This window comes from Seriola dumerili, unplaced genomic scaffold (genome assembly GCF_002260705.1).
Source record: "Seriola dumerili isolate Sdu_G_001 unplaced genomic scaffold, Sdu_1.0 BDQW01000149.1, whole genome shotgun sequence".
Classification (NCBI taxonomy): Eukaryota; Metazoa; Chordata; class Actinopteri; order Carangiformes; family Carangidae; genus Seriola; species Seriola dumerili.
The window spans coordinates 5895875-5916627 of NW_019174404.1; the positions used below are offsets into that span (position 1 = coordinate 5895875).

At 41.5% G+C, this 20753-nt stretch overlaps 2 protein-coding genes across 2 annotated transcripts in view; one reads left to right on the forward strand and one right to left on the reverse strand.

The window, feature by feature from the left end:
- The window catches only part of LOC111225732 (phospholipase D1-like), a 31434-nt gene extending 24704 nt beyond the window's left edge, over positions 1-6730 (reverse strand). The window contains exon 1 of the mRNA XM_022750753.1: positions 6671-6730. The gene's annotated coding sequence lies outside the window, so the exon portion shown is untranslated. The remainder of the gene's footprint in view (positions 1-6670) is intronic.
- A 3782-nt stretch (positions 6731-10512) lies between these two features.
- On the forward strand, positions 10513-11984 carry LOC111225895 (growth hormone secretagogue receptor type 1-like). Its single transcript, XM_022750934.1, has 2 exons — positions 10513-11353; positions 11671-11984. Exons 1-2 carry the CDS (start codon positions 10513-10515, stop codon positions 11982-11984), a joined length of 1155 nt encoding a protein of 384 aa, XP_022606655.1.
- The last annotated feature ends 8769 nt before the right edge of the window (positions 11985-20753 follow it).

Consider the following 20753-nt stretch of genomic DNA (forward strand, 5'->3'; position numbering starts at 1 on the left):
TCTAAAGAGCTCATTTTGCTGTAACATTTGTGCAGGAGGACAACAGTTTAGGAAAAGCTGTTTCACACAGCTAAAATGGTGCGATGTTGGAATTTGTCCGTGCTCAAAGTATATATAGTGTACATTTTTTTCCCTATTGGCCTTTAATAACAGTCAAACAACTCTAGGGATATTTAAATGTTAAAGCGTGGAAGTTACATGATGCTATCAAGACCTGTTTGCTAGTTAGTATCTAAAAAATCAAGACCATGGAGCTTTGCAGCAATCTGTGCATCAATATTTACATCCTATAACTGTAAAATTAATTCCTAGAAGAAGAGAAAGCAGCCAATCAAAGCAAAATGTAAATTAAAATGTTGAAAACAAAAGGTACATTTTTGCTTCGGGTCATTAAAAATTGCATCAGATGCATCACTTTCATTAAATTGAAGAATGCACATTGGTTGAACTTTTGTGCAGAGTGCGTGTGATCTTAGATTCCAGCAGAAGTATTTATGACAGTGCGGTTATTTCCCTGGTCTAAGAATACTCATGACCCATGACAGGCTTGACCCACACAGAGGTTAACTGCAGAGGAACTGGGTTCCTGAATGTGGTTTGAATTTCTGCGTGTGTGGACTCACATGTCAGACATATGCACACGTACACATGCACAAGCTGTATCCATATAACCCGATAGGGGAGAGCACAGAGAAGCCCCGGACGGAATGGAACAAGGGGTTTGGAGGAGTTATCTCTCTACTCCATTCAAATGGAACACTGCCTGCTTCCTGCTTCCTGTCCTGTTGTCATGGCGATAGTTTTAAAAGCCAGCAAGCTGCTTCTATACAAATATCAACAGTAGCAGCTATGAGTGTCCGCCTCTCCTTTGATGTGCTAGCATCCCTCTTAAATGTCAATTAGTTGGAATCAATGTGCTGTGAGATCACAGATGAAGAAATGAAGGAATGTTGAGTGGGAGAAGAGACGCGGAGGTTTGGAAGAGTTTGGCAGACAGAGAAAAAAATGATGGCATAATAAAAGTAAAGTGGGAACTTTTCTTGTCAACATGTGACACGTGGGAAATTTAGTCTCTCGCCACAGAACCATTAATTACATATTGCCACACTTGTCATCCAGGGGCCAACCATCAGTAATTCTAATATGAGAGAATTCATTACTGGGGATATGAATTTAACTCAAATTAAAAGTTTTTGAGATGGGAGTGTGTCCTACTGGAGGACAGAAAAAGTTTGCTCCCAACTTCTAACAAAGCTCCCTTTCTACAGGTTAATAAGATTTGATTAATGGTATTATTCATGGTTGATACATAATTTAATAATGCTTCAAAGATCAATTACATGCCAATAACAGGGACTAACTTTCAGTTTCCTGGTTGTGAAAAATCTCTCTGACTGGTGTTTATTCTCCCCCAGCAGAATCCTTCAGTTCATTAAGATACACTGCACCAATGGACTATTTGAACTCTGACCTTCTGGAAAGCGCGGCAGAGCATCTGGAACAAAATCCATTTATTTCCAACAATTAAAGGAGCTATTTGTAAATTTTCTCTGCTGCCGAACATGGTTTCTTGCTGGGAAAGGGTGGTTGTAATTGTCACTTAAACAAGAGCTTCGGCCATTGTTGCGTTTACAAGAGAAGAGGTTATAATATGCCCTCCAAGCAGCGCTGGTCTTCAGGGCAGATGAGAGGCTACAGTGAGTCATTAAAAGTAAAAAGTGATAAGACAGTCTGAGGCTAGCTGGTTAGCATGCTAAAGACATGATAGAGACAAGAGTTAACATTGCCGTTGCTTTCCACGGCTGTAGATAGCTCTTGCCAAGTAAAGGAACGAAGTTTAATGTTGAAATACAAGAAGTCTGATACCACTCTCATGTCTCTTTGTTAAAAATGGAGCTACTGCCAGCAGCTGGTTAGCTTAGTTTAGCGTAGCACAAAGACTTCAAACAAACCTTTGGAAATAGTGGAAATATGCCTGTTTGCTTAGGCAGACTAGATATTAAGATAGAGCCAGGAGGCAGTTCCCTTAGCTTAGCATAAAGGCTAATTCGGCTTTGTACAATACTTCTGCCAACTGGTAAGTCTAAATATCACTAATTAACACCTTATATTTTGTTACACTGAAGTGTGAAACAACAATTCTTTGTTTTACAGGGGGTTATATACAGACTTTTTCTTGGTTCAAAGCAGTTTCCAGGCAACAGGTGGAGGCTGCCTTCAGTCATGTGATTTTTACACTTTGGTTTTTGAACAAAGTAAACATACAGGATGTGTTGATTAGTGAGCTTTACAGGCACAGGTAGATGGATTTGATAACCACTGGACAGAGCCAGGCTAGCTACTTCTCCCTGTTTGCGGTCTTTGTACTAAGCTAATCAGCTGCGTGTGGTAGCTTCACATTTAAGTTGACAGTTCAAACTTTCAGCTATCAAGCAAATAAACATACTGTATTGCCCAAAATGATTAACTACCTTTAATTAAATAATTATTTTTTAAGGAATTTTTATTTAGGGGAAAAAAAAATATTAACTTGTTAATGTTTCCGATTACAGATGATATACTAACTTTTGCTGTTGGCCTATTAGAAATTACATCAACATATTATAACTTCAGACCTGATGATTTGTTGAAAGTTTTAAATTAATAGCTTAGTTATTACACATTTTATAATTAATCTTTAAAGCAGTAGTTAATGATTTATGAACAAGTCATTTGTTGCCATTTATAAATGTGGGCTTATTAGAAAGATCAATATCAGTATAATAATTTAAGATTAAAGGTTAAAAAGTACTCTAGGTTACACACTATTGATTGTGGTTAATCATCATTGTGGTTAATCCACAATCAATACAACATACAGTTGATTCATTCATCTTTCACACCCATTTACACCCATTCAGAAGAAAGTATGTTGGTTTTTGTTCAGTGAAAAACCCTCATGAGGCTATGTTGCATTTACTGTCCCTATTTTGGTTCCATTAACCCTCCTGAGATTTATTATGACATCAAACACTTCCCTATGTGGTTTTAAAATAAGAGAAGATGAGAAAATAGTTTTCCATGTTTTTTCCGGCAGAGCCTCTTGTAGTCTTGTTTCTGCAGCACTGTAAGGACCTATGAAGGACACACGGGAAGGAAGACAAGGTCACAGTGACCATGTGTTATCTGCTACTAGAAAAGAAAAATCTGTATCCCTTATCAGTTGTGTCGATGTTGCTGTCCTGAATTAAATTTAGCTCAGAGGTTTATGTCTTGCAGCCAAAAGTTTGATTTACTGCCAAACATTTGTGACCTCTGCATCCTGGTGGTAGGGGGGTCTTAAGGTGGACACACACACTACATATTCGTTTTTTTATATTAGGGTAACTCATACACCACATGAACTTTCACTCTCAGTCTTAGTATGTCATTCTTATTTCTCTGCAATTCACACATACCACTCTCAACTGCTTATTTTAATCAAGCATTTCACATGGACATTCAGTAATCACACAGGAAGCCACCTCTGGATTTCCTCACCTGACTCTAAACAGAACAGAATGTTAAGGAGCCACAATATGCAAAGGAATGAATTTAGATGATGATATAATTTTATTATTGACAAAACTTATGTTCTGTGCAAAACAAAGTCTAAAAATTAATCAAATTTTGTCTGTTCTTACTGGACAAAATTTATTGTTTTATACATCACTTTGATTATTTTATGTGTGAATTTGCATTCATTTGCAAAGTACATTGTGTTATAAATCAATATACACTACATCATACAGTCCTAAACACGTCCTAAACACATAACTGCTCTTCATCAGTGATCATCTGCATAGAATTTGTCATAGCCACTTCTTTTATCCAAAAAGTGTAATCTAAAAATGGATGTACAGTTATCTCTAGCTTTCTTAAATGGCGTCTAAATCTCTCCATCTGGATTTGCTTCCAACACATTTGAAAAGTGCCAGATTATTGAAGAGAACACTGGAGGCGAACCGAACATCTATGTCAACATCAGCAGAGGTGCTGTCACTGATTACCCATTGAGTGTTAGGAAAAATAGATAACTTGTGAGATGCATCGTCTATTTCTGGATGTGTGATGACAAAGCTTGACATTTACAAAGCGCTGCCGCAAACACAGTGGATGGTTCATCATTTTAACAATGCCATACACACGTGTAAACATCAACTTTGCAGAATAGACTGCCACTCACACCCGCCGATGAATACACAGTCGCACACATACATACAGTACAATAAAGACAACATAAACATAGCTTAACATTTGCAGATCGAGTGGTGCCAAGCTCCTTATGGCGCAGATGGCATGACAAAAGAGAGAGAGAGAGAGAGAGAGAGAGAGAGAGAGAGAGAGAGAAGATGGAGGGAGGATGGGAGAGAGAAGCAATGAGAGAGGTCTGTGACACCTCTCTTTCTCTGCCCACACTAAAGCTGCCTATTATCTAATCCTTCACACCATGGATGGGGGGGGTGGGGGTGGGGGGCAGGGATGGTCAGAGAGGCAGAGAAAGCAAGACATACAGTAGATGCCAGAAAAAGAGAGAGCGCAATCGTCATCATCACCAGAGTGGCGTTCTGCTGGCGGTAACACAAGGCATCATTGTACTGAAGGAGTGAGGGAACTGCTCTCTCTCCCTATTTCAGCCAAGCCTGACTCGGCCCTTCCAGGGCAGCCAAGTTTGAGCCTGGAAATTACCAAACTATAACTTGTGTCCAGACCACTAAATGACTCTGACTCACCACGAGGACAGCAGCAGGACAGGGAGTATGGAGAACAGTCCGTTCATCTAAATGACCACCTCCAGGGCTACAGCACGAAGCCATGAAAGTAGTTTTTGTTTGATTTTTAACCAGGTGTTGAGATACCTGTCTACTGCCCCCCCCCAGTACAATGAAGTGGAATGGAATTTTGTTTGTGATGGCAATAAAATTCAACAGCTGCATGTCTGTCCACAAACAATGTACAATTTCACCCACAGACCAGGCTGTGAAGAGGTTCAACAAGAACTACTTTTTTTTTTCCACGTAATAGTCGCTGAATACTTTTGACAGTGTGTATTGTGGATTAGCCAGAGTCACCAGGTTATTGTTCATAGATGAGTTGAGCTGTTGAAATTTTTTAATGTAATTTTTCAATCATGTGAGCACCACACACAAAATTCCATTGATCTTGATTGATTTGACAGAAATGTTTACAATCTGGACAAATCCAACACAAGCCATTTTGGGTGAAGCAACCCTTTCAAGGTTGCAAGAAGGTACTGTCATCTGCTTGTCCTGGACTTCAACATCTGGGAATTCATAACACAGGACATGAATTGAAAAAAAGCCAGGCAATAAGATGGCTTAGCATCAGGTTTAGACACACAGGCCAATGAGTGCCAAATGGCACAAAGGAATTTTTCTCCATGTAAATAAATCAGTTCTATTTTTGAATCTGAAGGACCTCTTCTCTATTCTACAGTCGGTGGAGAGGTTTTTCCATTGACGACAGCACCAGAACAGTACCATCTAACTTTAATTAGACGTAAGCCTCTAAACTTTTCCATAGAGTTATCGTTGAGAAAGCATCGAGAAAGTCTGTTCCTGTCGCGGATTTGGCGAATGAACCGTGCATCCTTCAAATATTAGCCATGAGCAGTGTTATGATGCAGACTGACAATGAACAGCGTGCTGTTGTACAATCTTAAGCATATACTTTGAATTACCCACAAACCTCATAGGGTCAAAAGAGACTCTAGTCTGCATCTGGAATAGATTCACAGCACTAAATGTGTCTGCCAGGCTAGAAATATTTCAAATCCTTCCAATCCTTCCTGAGAACACTGCAATAAAGTTAAACTCTTGTTATGTAACTTTATGTCTTTAACTTCTGAATAAAAGTGCGTGACTGTGGACTAAAATTCCTCGACTTTGCTTCTCTCCATCATCCAGCTTAATGATTGAATGAAACTGGTCGATACATTTAACACACACTCGAAGCCTGAGGCAGGAATAACAGAAATAAAGGTTGCTGTACAGTACACGTGTATGTTGGCACCACAACAGAAAAGAACTGAGGTCGGGGACATGTGCTACTGCCACTGCAAGCCGGAGGTCAGTATCATGGGTATCAGTTTCAAAGACAACAGAAGAAGAGAGTAGGGCTGCAAAATATCTCCAGTCTTCCCAAGACATTCCAGCTGGAGCAACTAACTTTCACAACAGGGTGGGAAAAAGGGGAGCAACAGGCCAGCACACACACACACCTGTACACTCTTAAACAACAGGTAACACAACACTTGTTGCACTATTTCATTTTGAAAAACTATACATCCTCAAGTGAAGGATCAAGCGACTCGTCTCCACAGAGACGACCAGTGACAAGGATAAACAGGGACAGCTACACCTTGTTGTCATGCTGAATACATATTTGCTATATGCAGCAAGACAACGACAAGTGCATTCAGCTTCCTACATAATGCAAACACATAACAACAGCAGGCTAAGTATAAAGGCAAACTCAAACATGACTGTACATTCTTCTCCATAATCCCACTAACAACCCAAAACCAAGGGGGGGTCACAGAGGCACATATCTCTCCCCCAGCCCATGGACGCAAATAGACCAGAGCAGACACAGAGAGACAAGCAGAGGGGGAGAGGAAGACATTACCAACCTGCTCTTTCTGTGGACGTGCAGCCCACATGTTGTCTGATCAATCCACTTGGCTTCACTTAAATGGAGAGCAACACTAACACACACACAAAGACGCAGCAGCAGCAGCAGACAGCTAGCTCTGTGCCTCTTCTGGTCTGTAAGTCTCTGAAGTGTGGCTGAGAAAAAACTAACAGTGAACTCTCTCAAACTCCTCAGGAAAGGAGGAGGTGGGTGTCTCTGAAACTCTAGACCAACCACAGAAAGCAGCTCCTCCCACAGACTTTTCTCATTGGACAAAAAAGGAAAAAAAAGTGCCGGACTTTTGGTGAAGTGGGAGGAGTCACCCTGGGGTGAAAACAGGGACCCCGGTCCTGCCTTTCATCTCATCATTTCACACTTTCTCTTGTTTTGTCCAAATTCTCTGTTCACCTACACTATTGTTTCTCCAGCTATATCATTCAGTCTTTATCCATTTGCACATGTAACAAAACAATAACAACAATTATTAAATACAAGTAGCAAAAAATGAAATCAAATGACAATGCTTGTAAAAAAAAAAACTATAAAAATGGGTTTGTGAGAAAAGAGAAAGAGAAAAAGAAAAAAACAATAACAGCAAGAAATTGATTTAGTTGTATGTTCACTCAAACCTGTGTGTACACAGGTTTCTGCTGAAAGAGCTCTACCTAATGAAATGTTCTCTTTTATCACACCTGTAGCGCTGAGGCATTTATTGCTCTGGCAGCCAAGACAAAAAAACAAAACAAAACAAAACATGTAGCCAAGTACAAAATTAAATGATCTCTCCCTCCATCTTGTGGATGAATGGATGTACTGCGCCCGGACACAATCACACACTTGGCTGTCAAAAGTGTGTGCGTCCATGTGTACCACTATGACACGGACTTTACCCTCTAATCATACTACCACTCCCTGGATCTATAGTTCAGACAAAATCACACAGAACAGATCAAACACAGAGACGAACTTGTGTGAAAAACGGTTCACAATGACCAAACAGGGAAATTGCTCCCAACACTAAAATCTAGCTGTGACATTTCAGTGAAGATACACAGTGCTGCTGTTACTTACTAATGTCCCTGAAAAACAGTCCAATTTTGGCATTTTGTTTCTGTAAATAGCGTTGGATATCAGCTTGTTGTTTGGCTATTATCGTCATTACCACAGCTCTTATGAGCACAGGCCCGCAGACGATTACACAACACAGATGTCAGAAGTTCATAGGTTAGGCAAAAAGAAAAAAAGAAAAAAAGGCCTATCACCAAAATACACACTAACACGCACAAACACACCCACGCAATACAGTCTGGAGACACGTACGACCACAGACAGGTACAGATACATACCAGATGTGATGAAAATGTCCCACAGAGGCTGTGAAAGGCAAACTGTCCTGACAAGTGTCCTGTTTGTGTTCGTTCAACCAACTCTGTCTCTCGCTTTCTCTTTCTCTCCTTCTCTCTCTCTCTGTTCCTCTCATCATGATTCCGTGGTCATAAACATAGTGGTATCTGCGGGTAAACACAGCGCAAAGGGCAGAGAGATAACAATATTTGAAGCACTGGGATAACATCAGTGCAATGGAAATAAAAATGTATTGAAACTCTAATTGTGAGGAGATGCACATTGATACTGAAACTGGCCATTTGCTTTGCCAGCAAGGCCTCCAGCAAGCTGTCAATCTTATAGTCTTATACAGAATAATGCCGTCAATGCTGCTAATAAAGCTAATTTAACCCCTTTTCATTTCCTGGAATGAATCAGTTTTGATGCTCAATCATCGAAATAATTGAGTTATCCCACAGAAATAAGGCAGTGGTTAAACTGATTCAAAATGGAGGAAAAGAGTGACAGATAAACTAACGCAAATCCTCATTCTCAGTAACACCTTGAGGGAATATCTTCAAATTTGGTACAAACATTCACTTAGACTCAAGGACGAACTGGTTAGATTTTGGTGGTCAAAGCTCAGGGTAACAGTGACCTCACAAAACAAGATTTTGGCCTTGTGAATGCAATATCTTAGGATCTCTTAGGGGAATCCATTCAAATTTGGCATGCACCCCTAGCTTTGTGTAATTTAAACATGTAAACCCGCACTTAATCTTTGTAAATTAAACTCTACAGCAGGTGGGATTTTACACATATTGCTAATTGTTGCAAACACTCATTAAAACAGGAATAGCGTGAACTCTTCAAAAGCCACAGCATGGCCTCAGCTGTCCTCATCCTGCAGGGGCCAAATTGAAGCCTTGAATTAAATCTGTATTGTATCTGTATTAAATCGCTCCAGACTGGCTATAATGCAATTTAATTCTTTGTGACTGTGGAATTAAACAGTTCCGTCTGGGCAGAGTGCAGTTCTGAGATATGAATCATCAAAGATGTGATCTCCCAACGGGCAAAAACTGTCTAACCTTTCTATAGCTTAACCCCAAATGGCTCTTTAAAAAAATGCATTATGCAGACAACTTTGAGAAGCATAACCCAGATAGGATCTTGTAATTTTATACCCATGACTAAATTGATCCCTATGGGAAAACAGTAATTTCACTCTCCTTTCAGGATCTTCTGCAAAACTGCACTTCTGGATTGCAGCTATGACAATTTTGAATCTCACCTGCAGCCACTGGGGAAGGTTTCTGGAGGGGGGGGGGGTCACTGCTCCCTCTTCCTCTGCACTGTGCTCTCTGAGACACTTGGTAACCTCAAGTCACTGTCCTAATAGCACCTGTAGGTGGCGTTGCAGCACTGACTCACTGTAGACCCCCACAGCATCCTCCTCCCTTGAGCCGCACCACTTCACCTGTATATGATGTTTTGCGCACTGGGAGTCAGGATCCACACACTGGATATGCACCATAACTAGAGGAGCGGATTTGGAGAGCAGGGGTGAATTTCTCTGTCATTCTCAACCACTTTATTTCACTTAAATCTTTCGAGGTCCTATCTGCATGATTATGTTGACAATGCGTCGTTCCTTCGTGGTTCTTGTGACTTTTACAAAACTGTCTCTGTTCCGTCACACAGTCCTGTTTGTTTTCACGGTGGTTGTTGTTTATCCGTTTGTGTTTGGCTGAGTTTTGAGCTCCGGTGGCCCTCCCAGGACAGATGTTCACTGCTGCAGCCGCATCATTACGACCCTGCCTCTGACTCACCATCACTGTTATTGTTTTTGCCTGACGTGCAAACGCAGGGACGCGCTGCTGGTGATGGGAACTCTTTGGGACTCTTTGGCGCATGAAGCATCATCATGTTTCAGTTTTCCCCAAAGCGGCTGGTAACTATCACAAACAGAAAGGATGAGGGAGATAACTTGTGCTTAAGTTGTCATAGATAATAGATGTTTATGCTGTGATTTTGTTTTTCTTCCTGCTGCATCTATTTCGTTTGGAATACACCTCCGTGCTAAATTGGCTGGTTTACAAACATCCAGCATGTAACCTACTCTTCAAGTAAGTACTTTTCAGTGCCAAACATTGTTGGGACACTTCAGAATGCGTGTTGCAGTGGATCATTTTGGATCGACCTAAAACAGACTCATTTTGTGCTAGATTCTGGAGAGGACTATCCGCTCCCCGGAGAATCTCAGACATCCTCTGTGAGCACAGAATTTTGATTAAGACTCATTTCACCTTCACTGTGAACGGGGGCTACACGAGACTGTTCGCAACGCGTGCAAGGATCTGGGTTTTACGCACGGCTGCCATTACCTCTGCAACTCAGACAGTGATGATGGGAGGAAAGGGCAGCGTCAGGGGGCATGAGGAGTCCCAGACCCGGGGTGCCTTTACCTCTATGGGCCAGGCGCGACCCCGTGAATAACCGCGAGGCGACAGCATGCCCTCTTGGCTCAACCACTCGGAGTGCATCTCCCATAACTGCAGCTGGGAGGAGATCAACGACACCACAAGGAATGATGACCCTGTCCTGCCTCCTCTCAATTACTACTCAATCCCACTCCTCACTGGCATCACCATCGCCTGCACGCTGTTGTTTCTGGTCGGGATGACCGGGAATGTCATGACCATCTTGGTGGTCAGTAAGTATCGGGACATGCGCACCACCACCAACTTATACTTGTGTAGCATGGCTGTATCAGACCTGCTCATCTTCCTCTGTATGCCGCTGGACCTCTACCGCATGTGGAGGTACAGGCCGTGGCGCCTTGGAGACGTGCTCTGCAAGCTCTTTCAGTTCGTGTCAGAGTCATGCACCTACTCCACTATACTGAGCATCACCGCGCTGTCAGTGGAGCGCTACCTGGCGATCTGCTTCCCGCTGCGCGCCAAGGCTGTAGTTACAAAAAGGCGGGTGCGCGCCCTCATTCTTCTACTATGGACAGTGTCTCTTTTGAGCGCCGGGCCCGTGTTTGTGATGGTGGGGGTGGAGCGGGATAGCATGGGACCACTAAATTTGAGTTCGGGAAAGAATGAGACTGGCTCCTCTCTGGAGGGCGAGGACACCCGGGAGTGTAAGATGACGCACTACGCCGTGGAGTCAGGTCTGATGGGGGCCATGGTGTGGTTGAGCTCCGTTTTCTTCTTCATGCCGGTGTTCTGTCTCACGGTGCTCTACAGCCTCATAGGCCGCCGGCTGTGGCAGAGACACCGAGAAACAAACATCAGCTCCCGTGTGGCTCACAGGGACAAGAGCAACAGACAGACCATCAAGATGCTGGGTAAGTTTGGAGAACGCGCAAATTACGCACAGTGCATAACTTGGTTCAGGCTCGATTTGTCAACAAATAAAAAGATAGATCAACTAATGAGTAAGCCAATGTCTGGATTTCAACTTTAGTCCTTAAAGTACATTCATGATAATAACAGAGGTTATGTTATGTTTACATCTAGACTTATAGAAAAGCGCTTTTGCCTTATTCATAACAACGTTTGCATCCATTTACTTCTTTCTCCCTCTCTCTCCACCCCACTATCTCCTTTTCATCCTTCCCCTCATCTTCACCTACTCATCTTTTTCCTCCCCCTCCTCCACCAGTGGTGGTGGTGCTGGCCTTTGTCCTCTGCTGGCTGCCGTTCCATGTAGGTCGCTACCTGCAGTTCCGCTCGCTGGACGCTCCATCCCCGCTGCTGTCGGTGTTGTCCGAGTACTGCAGCTTGGTGTCGGTGGTCCTCTTCTACCTGAGTGCCGCCATCAACCCCATCCTCTATAACACGATGTCATGGAAATACCGGGGCGCAGCGGCGCGCCTCTTCGGCCTCACCTACAGCCAGCCACCACGTGGGCGCACAGCCAGCACCATGAAGGGAGACGGCTCGAACGGCTGGACGGAGTCCACAGTCAGCTTCTAAACACACTGCACGACGGTGTGATATGATTTGATTTATGTTATCAAAGGTTGAGAACACCGATCTAAAAGCCATTATGTCAATCAGGCCGAGGAAAAACGTGCAAAACTGTGCACGTGAGCGCAACATCTGCCTGTATCTGACTGAGACAAAAAGAACCAGGGGATGAACCACAAGAAGCTGCAAGCTTCCATCTCCTTTTGTCAACATGCATCAATAGAACTTCGATTTTTCTTTTTCAAACACTTGGATTATTTCAGCAAGTGGCATCCACGATTCATACGACTTCACTCAGCAGCATTTGAAAATCATGCCTGGTGGAGCGCAAAAATACACACTAGCCTGAAGTGCTTATATTGATCCAAATGTGAACAACAAACAACAGGGGCGCACAGGCCCCTACACCCACATATGTATAAATATCATAGACATTTACAATTGCCTTATATTGTATTCATATTCTGGATGACAAAGAAAGCACTGTAGAACTTGTGGCACTGCTCTGTTCTCCTGTAGAGAGGAGCGGAGGTGCAGTGCGTGTGTGTGCGCGCGCGTGCGTGTGTGTGTGTGAGTGCGTGCATCAGAGAGAGAATAGAGTATTTGCATGTGTGTATTGTGTGCCAGGTGTCATGCTTTTGGATGTGATGCATGTAATTAGTTGGAGAGAGTGTGAAGATGTAAAAACACTTACTGTTACTGTTATTCATTTCTGACATGTTCAGCTCCCTCCTGTATCTTGGAGATTCAAGTCCATGCTGTGTTGATGCTGCCAGCAAGAGTCAGCGGAGCTGGTGGACAGTCCCTGAAGTGACAAGGATTAATATATACTTCACAGCAGTGATTGATTTTTTTGGTGATTGTGAGACATTTTACAGAGTGCAAACATTTCCAAGATGCACGAGTCTATAATTTGTGTGATTATCATTCTTTCAAGCTGCAGGTCTCTTGTTTCAGCTGCTAAATAAATCATCCAAGACAAAAAAAAAAAAAAACATAGCACGCAAGGAGTCTCTGAGAAGGCACAACAGTGCCAATTAATCAGTAAGGAAATAAGGAAAGGAAAGCTGCTTTCTGTTACTGTAAACATCAACATCACCGGCCATAAACACCTCAGCTTTCTCAGGCTCGTGAACTGTGCACCACTGAAACATCGTTGATTTTCTAACATCAGTATCTACATGTTTCAGCCATCTCAGGTGTACCGATGTAGGTAAGCTTGATGCAACACACAGAAAAGGGCCTTTTCTGCTTTTTGGAGCTGCGTGGGGACAATGTGCCAATCTGTGGATCCTGTCATACAAAACATACAGCAGATCTGTCTCATTGGTTATGCTGCTTGAATCAATATCTAACTTTGAAATTCATCAAAACAATGAGGAAGTAACTTTTCATTTTTCACCATTCACACCTTCTTCACAGTACGGGCGCAGTCAACCGGGAGTGTTAACTGCCCCGTGGATCACAGTGTTCTTTGGCACGTATTGTTCCCCACTCCCAAAACTGTTCAGCATGAACAGGCAGAGTGACTTCTTCAATGGTTAAATCAAACACGCACAATGTAAATTGTATTATGTATCTCTTGTGTATCTCATTGATTTGCCAATGAAGGACATGGTGTGAAACTTCTGGCCTAATATTTCCCTAGGTCCTCGGCCTGAGTCTGGCCCATATACTTCCACATTTGGGCAGATTGGCAGTTATCCTCTGGTATTGCCTGACAGTGCACCAGAATTGGTCCAGATGTGGAAGTAGCATCTTACAATCATGCTGTGTATGGGCCAGATTTGGGCCGTGGGACCCAGGCGTATAATGGTCCAGAATAAAACGAGCATGTGGCCCAAGTATGGGACGGATTTATTTTGCTACCTGGGTGAGACTGTTTGGGTGCCCAATGGAAAGAATTTTCATGGGTGATTAAACAGTGCATGCTGGTGTGTGAGCTGAAATAGAAAGAAATGTGCCAAAGGTCCCAACCTTGACAAAAATATTACAACAAAGTTCTGCAAGAACATTTTTAAAACAACCATGTTTGATGATGCAACAGATAAAAATATAAAAGTGACTGAATTTTGTAATTTGTGCATCATGCACCCTTTTGGACAAAGAGGATCAGTGAACTGTCTTTAAGTGATGATGTTATGCTTGCTTTAAATTGTAAATAGTAATGCTTTGTAATGCTGTACACTCAATGCTGTGCCCTCAGATGGTTTCAGCAGTCCAAATCACCGCAGCAGCCTCCACCAGTCTGCACTGGATTTCAAAACGTGGCCTCCAGGCTCTGATGAATGTATCTCTGTTAATGAATGTTTCTGACTGTACATACCGATGTCATGACATAATATTTATGAATCTACAGGATATGTATTGATTATTTTTCTTTACTTTATTCTTTTTTGAAAATGTCTGTGAATATCTCCTGTTGGGTTATGTATCTTGTAAAGTCTTGTAAAAGTAAAAAAAAAAAAGGAAAAACTCACCTCTTCTTTGCTTTTCTTTTATAAACAATATTTCTATTCTTTATGCAAACTGACACACACTTGACTCACCTGTCTCCAACAGGTATGAGATGCAAACTGCAATCAGAGCAATCAGTTTGCGAAAATAACAAACCACTTAAGACTACTCTTCCACCCACATCAAACATCACTGATGTGAAGTCTGCACGATTCAGAGTGAACACATAGCACTCCTCGGTTAGAGCCTGCAATCTTCTCCCCATGTGACCCTGCTATACCCCATTTCACTGGATAATGTTAGCCATGGCATTGCATAACACCAGTCAGTGTACTGTAATATTTACACAGAGACAGTCGCCTCAGCTGGCCTTATATAATTTGCTGACCTTAGACCCCTCTGAAACGCCCTGAGTACAAGATGTTGAGCAGAAGTTTGTCAATGTCCGTGGGAAAACAAGACAAAGGATAGAGAAGAATGTGTGAATGTGAGCTATATCGGCAGAGAGCACTGAAAGTATAAAATCCCAAGGTAATAAAGGAGACAGTAAATTAAAAAAATATAAACTTATTTTAAAAAAAAAAATTCTCATTTAAGTTAGTGGGTGGATGACAGGTGATGAAAGTATTAAGAGGTGTGAAAGAACACGGATGAGAACGAGAAGTTCCCATTAAAAAAAAAGTTTCATGAAAACAGACAATAAAACAAAAGGTGAAAGAAGAGAGGTTTAATCAGTGAGTCAGACATCTTGACAGTTTATTTCAATGTGGGCTGTGCAGTATAGAGTGAATAAATGACTGAAGAAGAGAATAAATTTAGACAAAAAGGAAGAGGGTGGGATTGAGGATCTCCATCTTTATCAGTGTGTGCCTGTACATGTGGCAGCATTTTTATTTGCTATACTAGCTGGTACCACTTATAGCTGGTTGCTAACTGGTACTAGCTGTTGTCCAAATAGAGGCATGCATGCACACCTTGCAAAGCAAGCCTTTGATTTAATTTTAGAATGACATTCACAAGCAAGTCTGTACCTCCAGAGTATGTTTTTCTGCTGTATTACTTCATGATTTACACACAATAGTTCGTAATGTGGGGGGGGGTTCATTTAAAAGGATTGATGTAATTCCTGCATTCCACATTTTCATTTGTCACCTCTGACATTTAATAGACATTTTAATGGAACACACAACTGTTTAACATTGTGTTAATCTATGGATTCTCTATGATGTCTAGCTTTAGGGAAAGATAATACAGACCTGTGTCCTTGGGCACAGAAATAACATATGTGACATTTAAACCTTCCAGTCAAAATTGCTTTCAAATGAATGAGCTTATGTTTATGAACGTTGTCATTATTATTTATTAGTAACTTGAACTTCGTGCACAGCTGCTGTTGGACTTATACTTGCAGTTGACTTTCACTTACAGCTGCAGTTTATTGTTTTTTGCTGCTGCTTGTGGACTTCATGCTAGTTTACTCTATGTCCATGAGAATGTGAGTTCTCATGTTGTATAAATGTGTCTTTTAATAAAAGAGCATGTAATGTAATCTGATTCCATCTTGCATCTAAGGGAAGGCCACATGGGGAAAATAGCAGGAAAATAACAAACGTCAACGTCAACAAACGTTATTCAGGCCCACAAACAGTAATGGCACGTGGGGTGTACTTCAGGCTTGGTTGTGAGTGGTTGGACTCGGCCCACCAGTCAACCCGCCCTTCAGTCGGATCTCTCGGCGCACAACCGGTGGAGTCTTCGCCAGAATAATTTAAATAACAGCACAAGAAAACTAAACTGGGGAACAAACGAACGCAGAAAGATTTCATACCTGTGACAGTTCTGGAAATCAGGTGAACAGGAAACGGGGCGTGCAGGAAAGAACCAGAGGTGCGCACAGCTGTCTGTTTTTATGCACTGCGCACATACGGGGCTTTCGCCCGAAAACGCGCCAACGTGGATTTAAATACGGAAGAGAAAACGCTCTGACTACCGTCCGCGGTCAAAACACTCTGTAACTTCCACCAGGCCGTTATATCTTGTTTGCAAGAAAAAAAATTAACTGTCCGGTACCGTAGGTAAACCCGACAGCGTTGTCTGTAGTCACTACTCTGTGGTCTGGAGCAGTGTCCCGCCAGCTGCACCATCTGATTGGTTTCATGTACACATGCTATTCAGATCTGCAAGTTACTTTAGCTTCGAGGTTAGCGATAGCTTTTCTCTCGCTCTCTTGCTCGGTGTATCTCGGAACAACAGATGAACTTGTTCATCAGTGTGGTATTTTTGTAACTTCAGTTTAGAGGATTGTGATGTTTACAACTTCATTGATGTCTGCTATCTTACTTTAGACACACAGCTCCGCTTGCTAACTGTAGCTGCTTTGGTCTGACCTTCTATGTACACAGTAGCCTTCACTGTTGATAGGATATAACTCGTGACGAATGGCCAATCAGATGATGCAGTGGGAGTAGTGACTACAGAAAAGCAGAGGCTGCATTAGAGCCAGAGTAACACATGTTAAAGTTTATGTATTTTCTAGCAAGCACAGTCTGCAGCAAAGCCTGAGCTGCATTGTTGACCATCACAATGCATTTTGCCTCCATCTGTGTCTTTACTCCTTTTATGTTTATTGGTGGTTGGTGTGCCACCTTGTGGTGGCAACTTCTGGTTAAAGTGTGGTGCCTTCTGCATACAAAAATACTCAAGCTCACATATATTCATACTCAAGCACATACATACATTCTAACACTTACCCTCATACACATTTATGAATATATAGTATATGCATGTACATGCATAACTATATATATGCATGATAGTATGCATTTATGTGCAAGTGTTTAGTACCAGTATATATGTAAGTGCAAGTGAAGTATTCAGTTTTGGCCTAGATGACTTCTCATACATCATTGTATTTTATATTCTAAGCATACATTTATAGTAATTACTCTAAAAGCAATCAAAATATGTTTTCTATGCAATCAAGTTCGCTCAATTTCTTTGTTTTAACTTGAGTGCGAGTAATCAATGTGTAATGTGGGCCAAGAACATGAAAATGGAAAATGATTGTAGAAAAACACTTTATTCATTTTTAAGAAATAAGGATTTTTTTTTGTAAAAAAAAAAAAGAACAGTGTGACACTGAAGTTACAAGTAGAACTTTTAACATATTTCTGCCTCATTCCTGAGCGCACAGTGGGACTTTCTGAGCTCAGACAAATACATTTTGTTAAGACACAAATTATTTTTTGAAGAAAAAATATTTTTGAGCAAATAGCTGAGCAAACAAATCTATTCTATGCTCAATAAATGTATTTCTCCATTTGCTATTATCCACATAGTCGCACAATACTAATGTCCCTCACTCAGTTTTAGTCAGTTGCTCTCTCACAGATCTCTGCTCTGTGTGCTCGCCCACAGAATGTCTCCCTTGTGCTCTCAATATGTCCTCTCTGGCCACGTTCAACTCTGCTGTACGCTTGCTCGACATTGCGCATCGTTACAATGTGCCACAAAATCAGCCAATCACTTGGGAAAAAGTAATCCTGATTGGCTGTTTCACCACCAATCAGGTCGCTAGTACTGTCATCCCCACTCTCTCTTTCCCAGGCTTTCCTGTCTGTGTCACTGTAGCCATCTGAATGAAGACAGAAATGCCCAAAAAATAATAATAAAAAGACACTAAATCAAGTGGAGTTGTCCAATTTGAACTGGATTACACATATTTATTGTATGTGTGCCATGGCGTTCTAATGACTCTCCACTGGGAAAATGTAGACTGTTGACACCAGGCCAGACTGATCCATAGACTCTGCTTTTGAAACAAGCAGACAAAGTAGGTTTTCTTCAATTCAGTCATTGAATTTTGATAATCAGATTGTTCTCCTCAGTGTCCTGAACATCATCAAGCTACTGTATAACTCGCGGACTTGTGTTACTAAGCCACAAAAGTACATTAAACTTAATTTCTTTTTGGTTTTACCCTCAAGGCAGCAGCTGATTGGATTCTGTGGTAAACTCTAATATTGTTTGTGAAAATCACAGGAAGTTGGTCACTTCAGAGGTGAGAGAGTTGTTGTGTCTCACACCAATGATCATAGCACAATCAGTCACTTTATATTGTGCTTCTCGTCCAGTCATTGACAAATTTACAAAACCACTCGAAGCTGTCAGAGTGCTTCCTCCTTCGACTTTATTCAAACAGCATCTCACTGTCTGGAAAAGCAAGTGATTACATGGCCACTGCTTACAGTGCACTTCCCTTCAGCGGGGGTTTTTTGTTATATATCGCTGCTGTACTAAAGCTTAATTAAAAACAGATAAGGGTGGGATAGTGGAAGTGGTTTGTTTTGCCATTTAACTGCTCAATTTCTACACCACGTTAAACAAAGCTATGTGCACGCACCACAAAAACGCTCAAGGGTAACACACAAGGTCAAAAGACTAATATTTCCCTGTGGTCCCCAGGTCGCTGCAGGGTGAGGGGAATTGAGCATGCAGTGTAGCAGTCTCTCTCTGGTTGCCCTCAGGGACTGCAGGGGATAATAGTGTGTGAGATTTACTCTTCCTGTTTATCTGGCTAAACATTATTGAGGCCATTGAGAGTAAATCTGGTGCCAACAACACCTTCACACAGACACGTAAATAGACACATGTACACTCCCTTCACATCCTTGAAACCTTGTGTTAAAAAAGAAGACTGTAATTACATAAATGAGTCTCTGTGACATTTAAAATGTCGCCACCTTGAAGAATTGACTGTTTCGAGGCATCATTTAAACCCTAACATTATGAATATTGATTATTACTCAGCTTTGTTTACAGTAGTTCATAAAGGTGCCTCTGATGAGGGAGGAATCATCAATCTCTTATTAAATCTTGAAGATAAAAATCACTACAGCGACACAGCAGTAAATGTCAGGGGAGCAGGTTTTGCATTCACACCGGCAGTGGCTGTACTGCTAGCCCGTCCGCCGTTTAGCTGTCATGTGACGCAGTATATTATATGTTTATGTGCAGAAAAGTGATCATTACAGCTGTTACAGCAATTACAACTAAATGTAGAACAGTGTATATGTACTTTCTGTGATGACACACACAATAAAACATACAGTTTCAATCAAAGTCAGAAAAAAATTAAAACATTTATTGGGCATAAATATATTATATATACGCTACCGATACAGTTACGTCTTACATACATAGGGTAGTATTTGCAAAAATCTATACATTAAAATTGATATGGCAGTTTCTTTTATATAATGCATATGAAATTGTCTAACATTTACAATACAAGAAGAAATGCATGAATTTCTTTTTTTCTTTCAATTCGTAGACCATGACAACATTGGAATGTTTGTTTTTAAATCGTGAGGTAAAAATATGTTTCTTTTTTTGTCTCGCTTAAAAAATAGTTAAATACCTGTGAATCTCTGTACGTTTGTCAAATCGCCAATCTCTCAGTCAAAATCTCTACTTACTGTAAAACGTACAAAACATAAAAAAAAAGAGAAAAAAAATAAAAGCAAAAAAAAAATGATCAGAAGGCACAGACGTGGGGTTGCTGGGCGAAAAAATTGTCTCTCATTCTTGATATACCCGCCAAATGTGCAGGACCTGCAAGGTGTGTTGGGGTGGGTGGCTGGGGAGGGCAGGGTGTCTATAAAATCACCAGCATTTAAAAAAAAAAAAGAAAAAAAAAAAGAACAAAACAAAAACAACAAAGCACATAAAGGGAGTACCCTGCCCACAAACACACAGCCTGTCAGTCAACACTGTGACACTGTGTTAACTTCAGACTATACAACACTAACATAACTGGCCTGAGTTTGGCCAAACACAAGGCAAACCTCTGCTCTCCCACTGGGGCATTAAGGCTTGAAAAAAAGGGGGGGGGAGGGACTATGGGTGGNACACCCTCACACATCAACTGTTGACTACAAATGCAACAGGCTAGGTAGACACACCATGAGCACGTCTGAGAAAAAGGCACCGGGCTCCCTATGAACTGTACTTCCTTTGTTGCCGTAGTTTTGAATTCTGCAGGGAGCAGGGTGCCGTTTGAGAAGCACAGAACCGTGCTCCAGTAATGCCAATGTCACAGTGACGCCAACGACTGAATAATGCCAATGAATGTAACAGACGGTGTTGGCAGTAGTGTTTGGAACAGAGCGGAGGGACTGCGTGTCTCCTCCCGCTCATATTAACCTCATCAAGACTAATGCTCGGCATAAAAAAAAGTGCTTCAACTCTGTTAGTCATAATGTATTTACCATCTCATTCTATAACTCTATAGATATCTCTGTATATCATCTCTTAGCA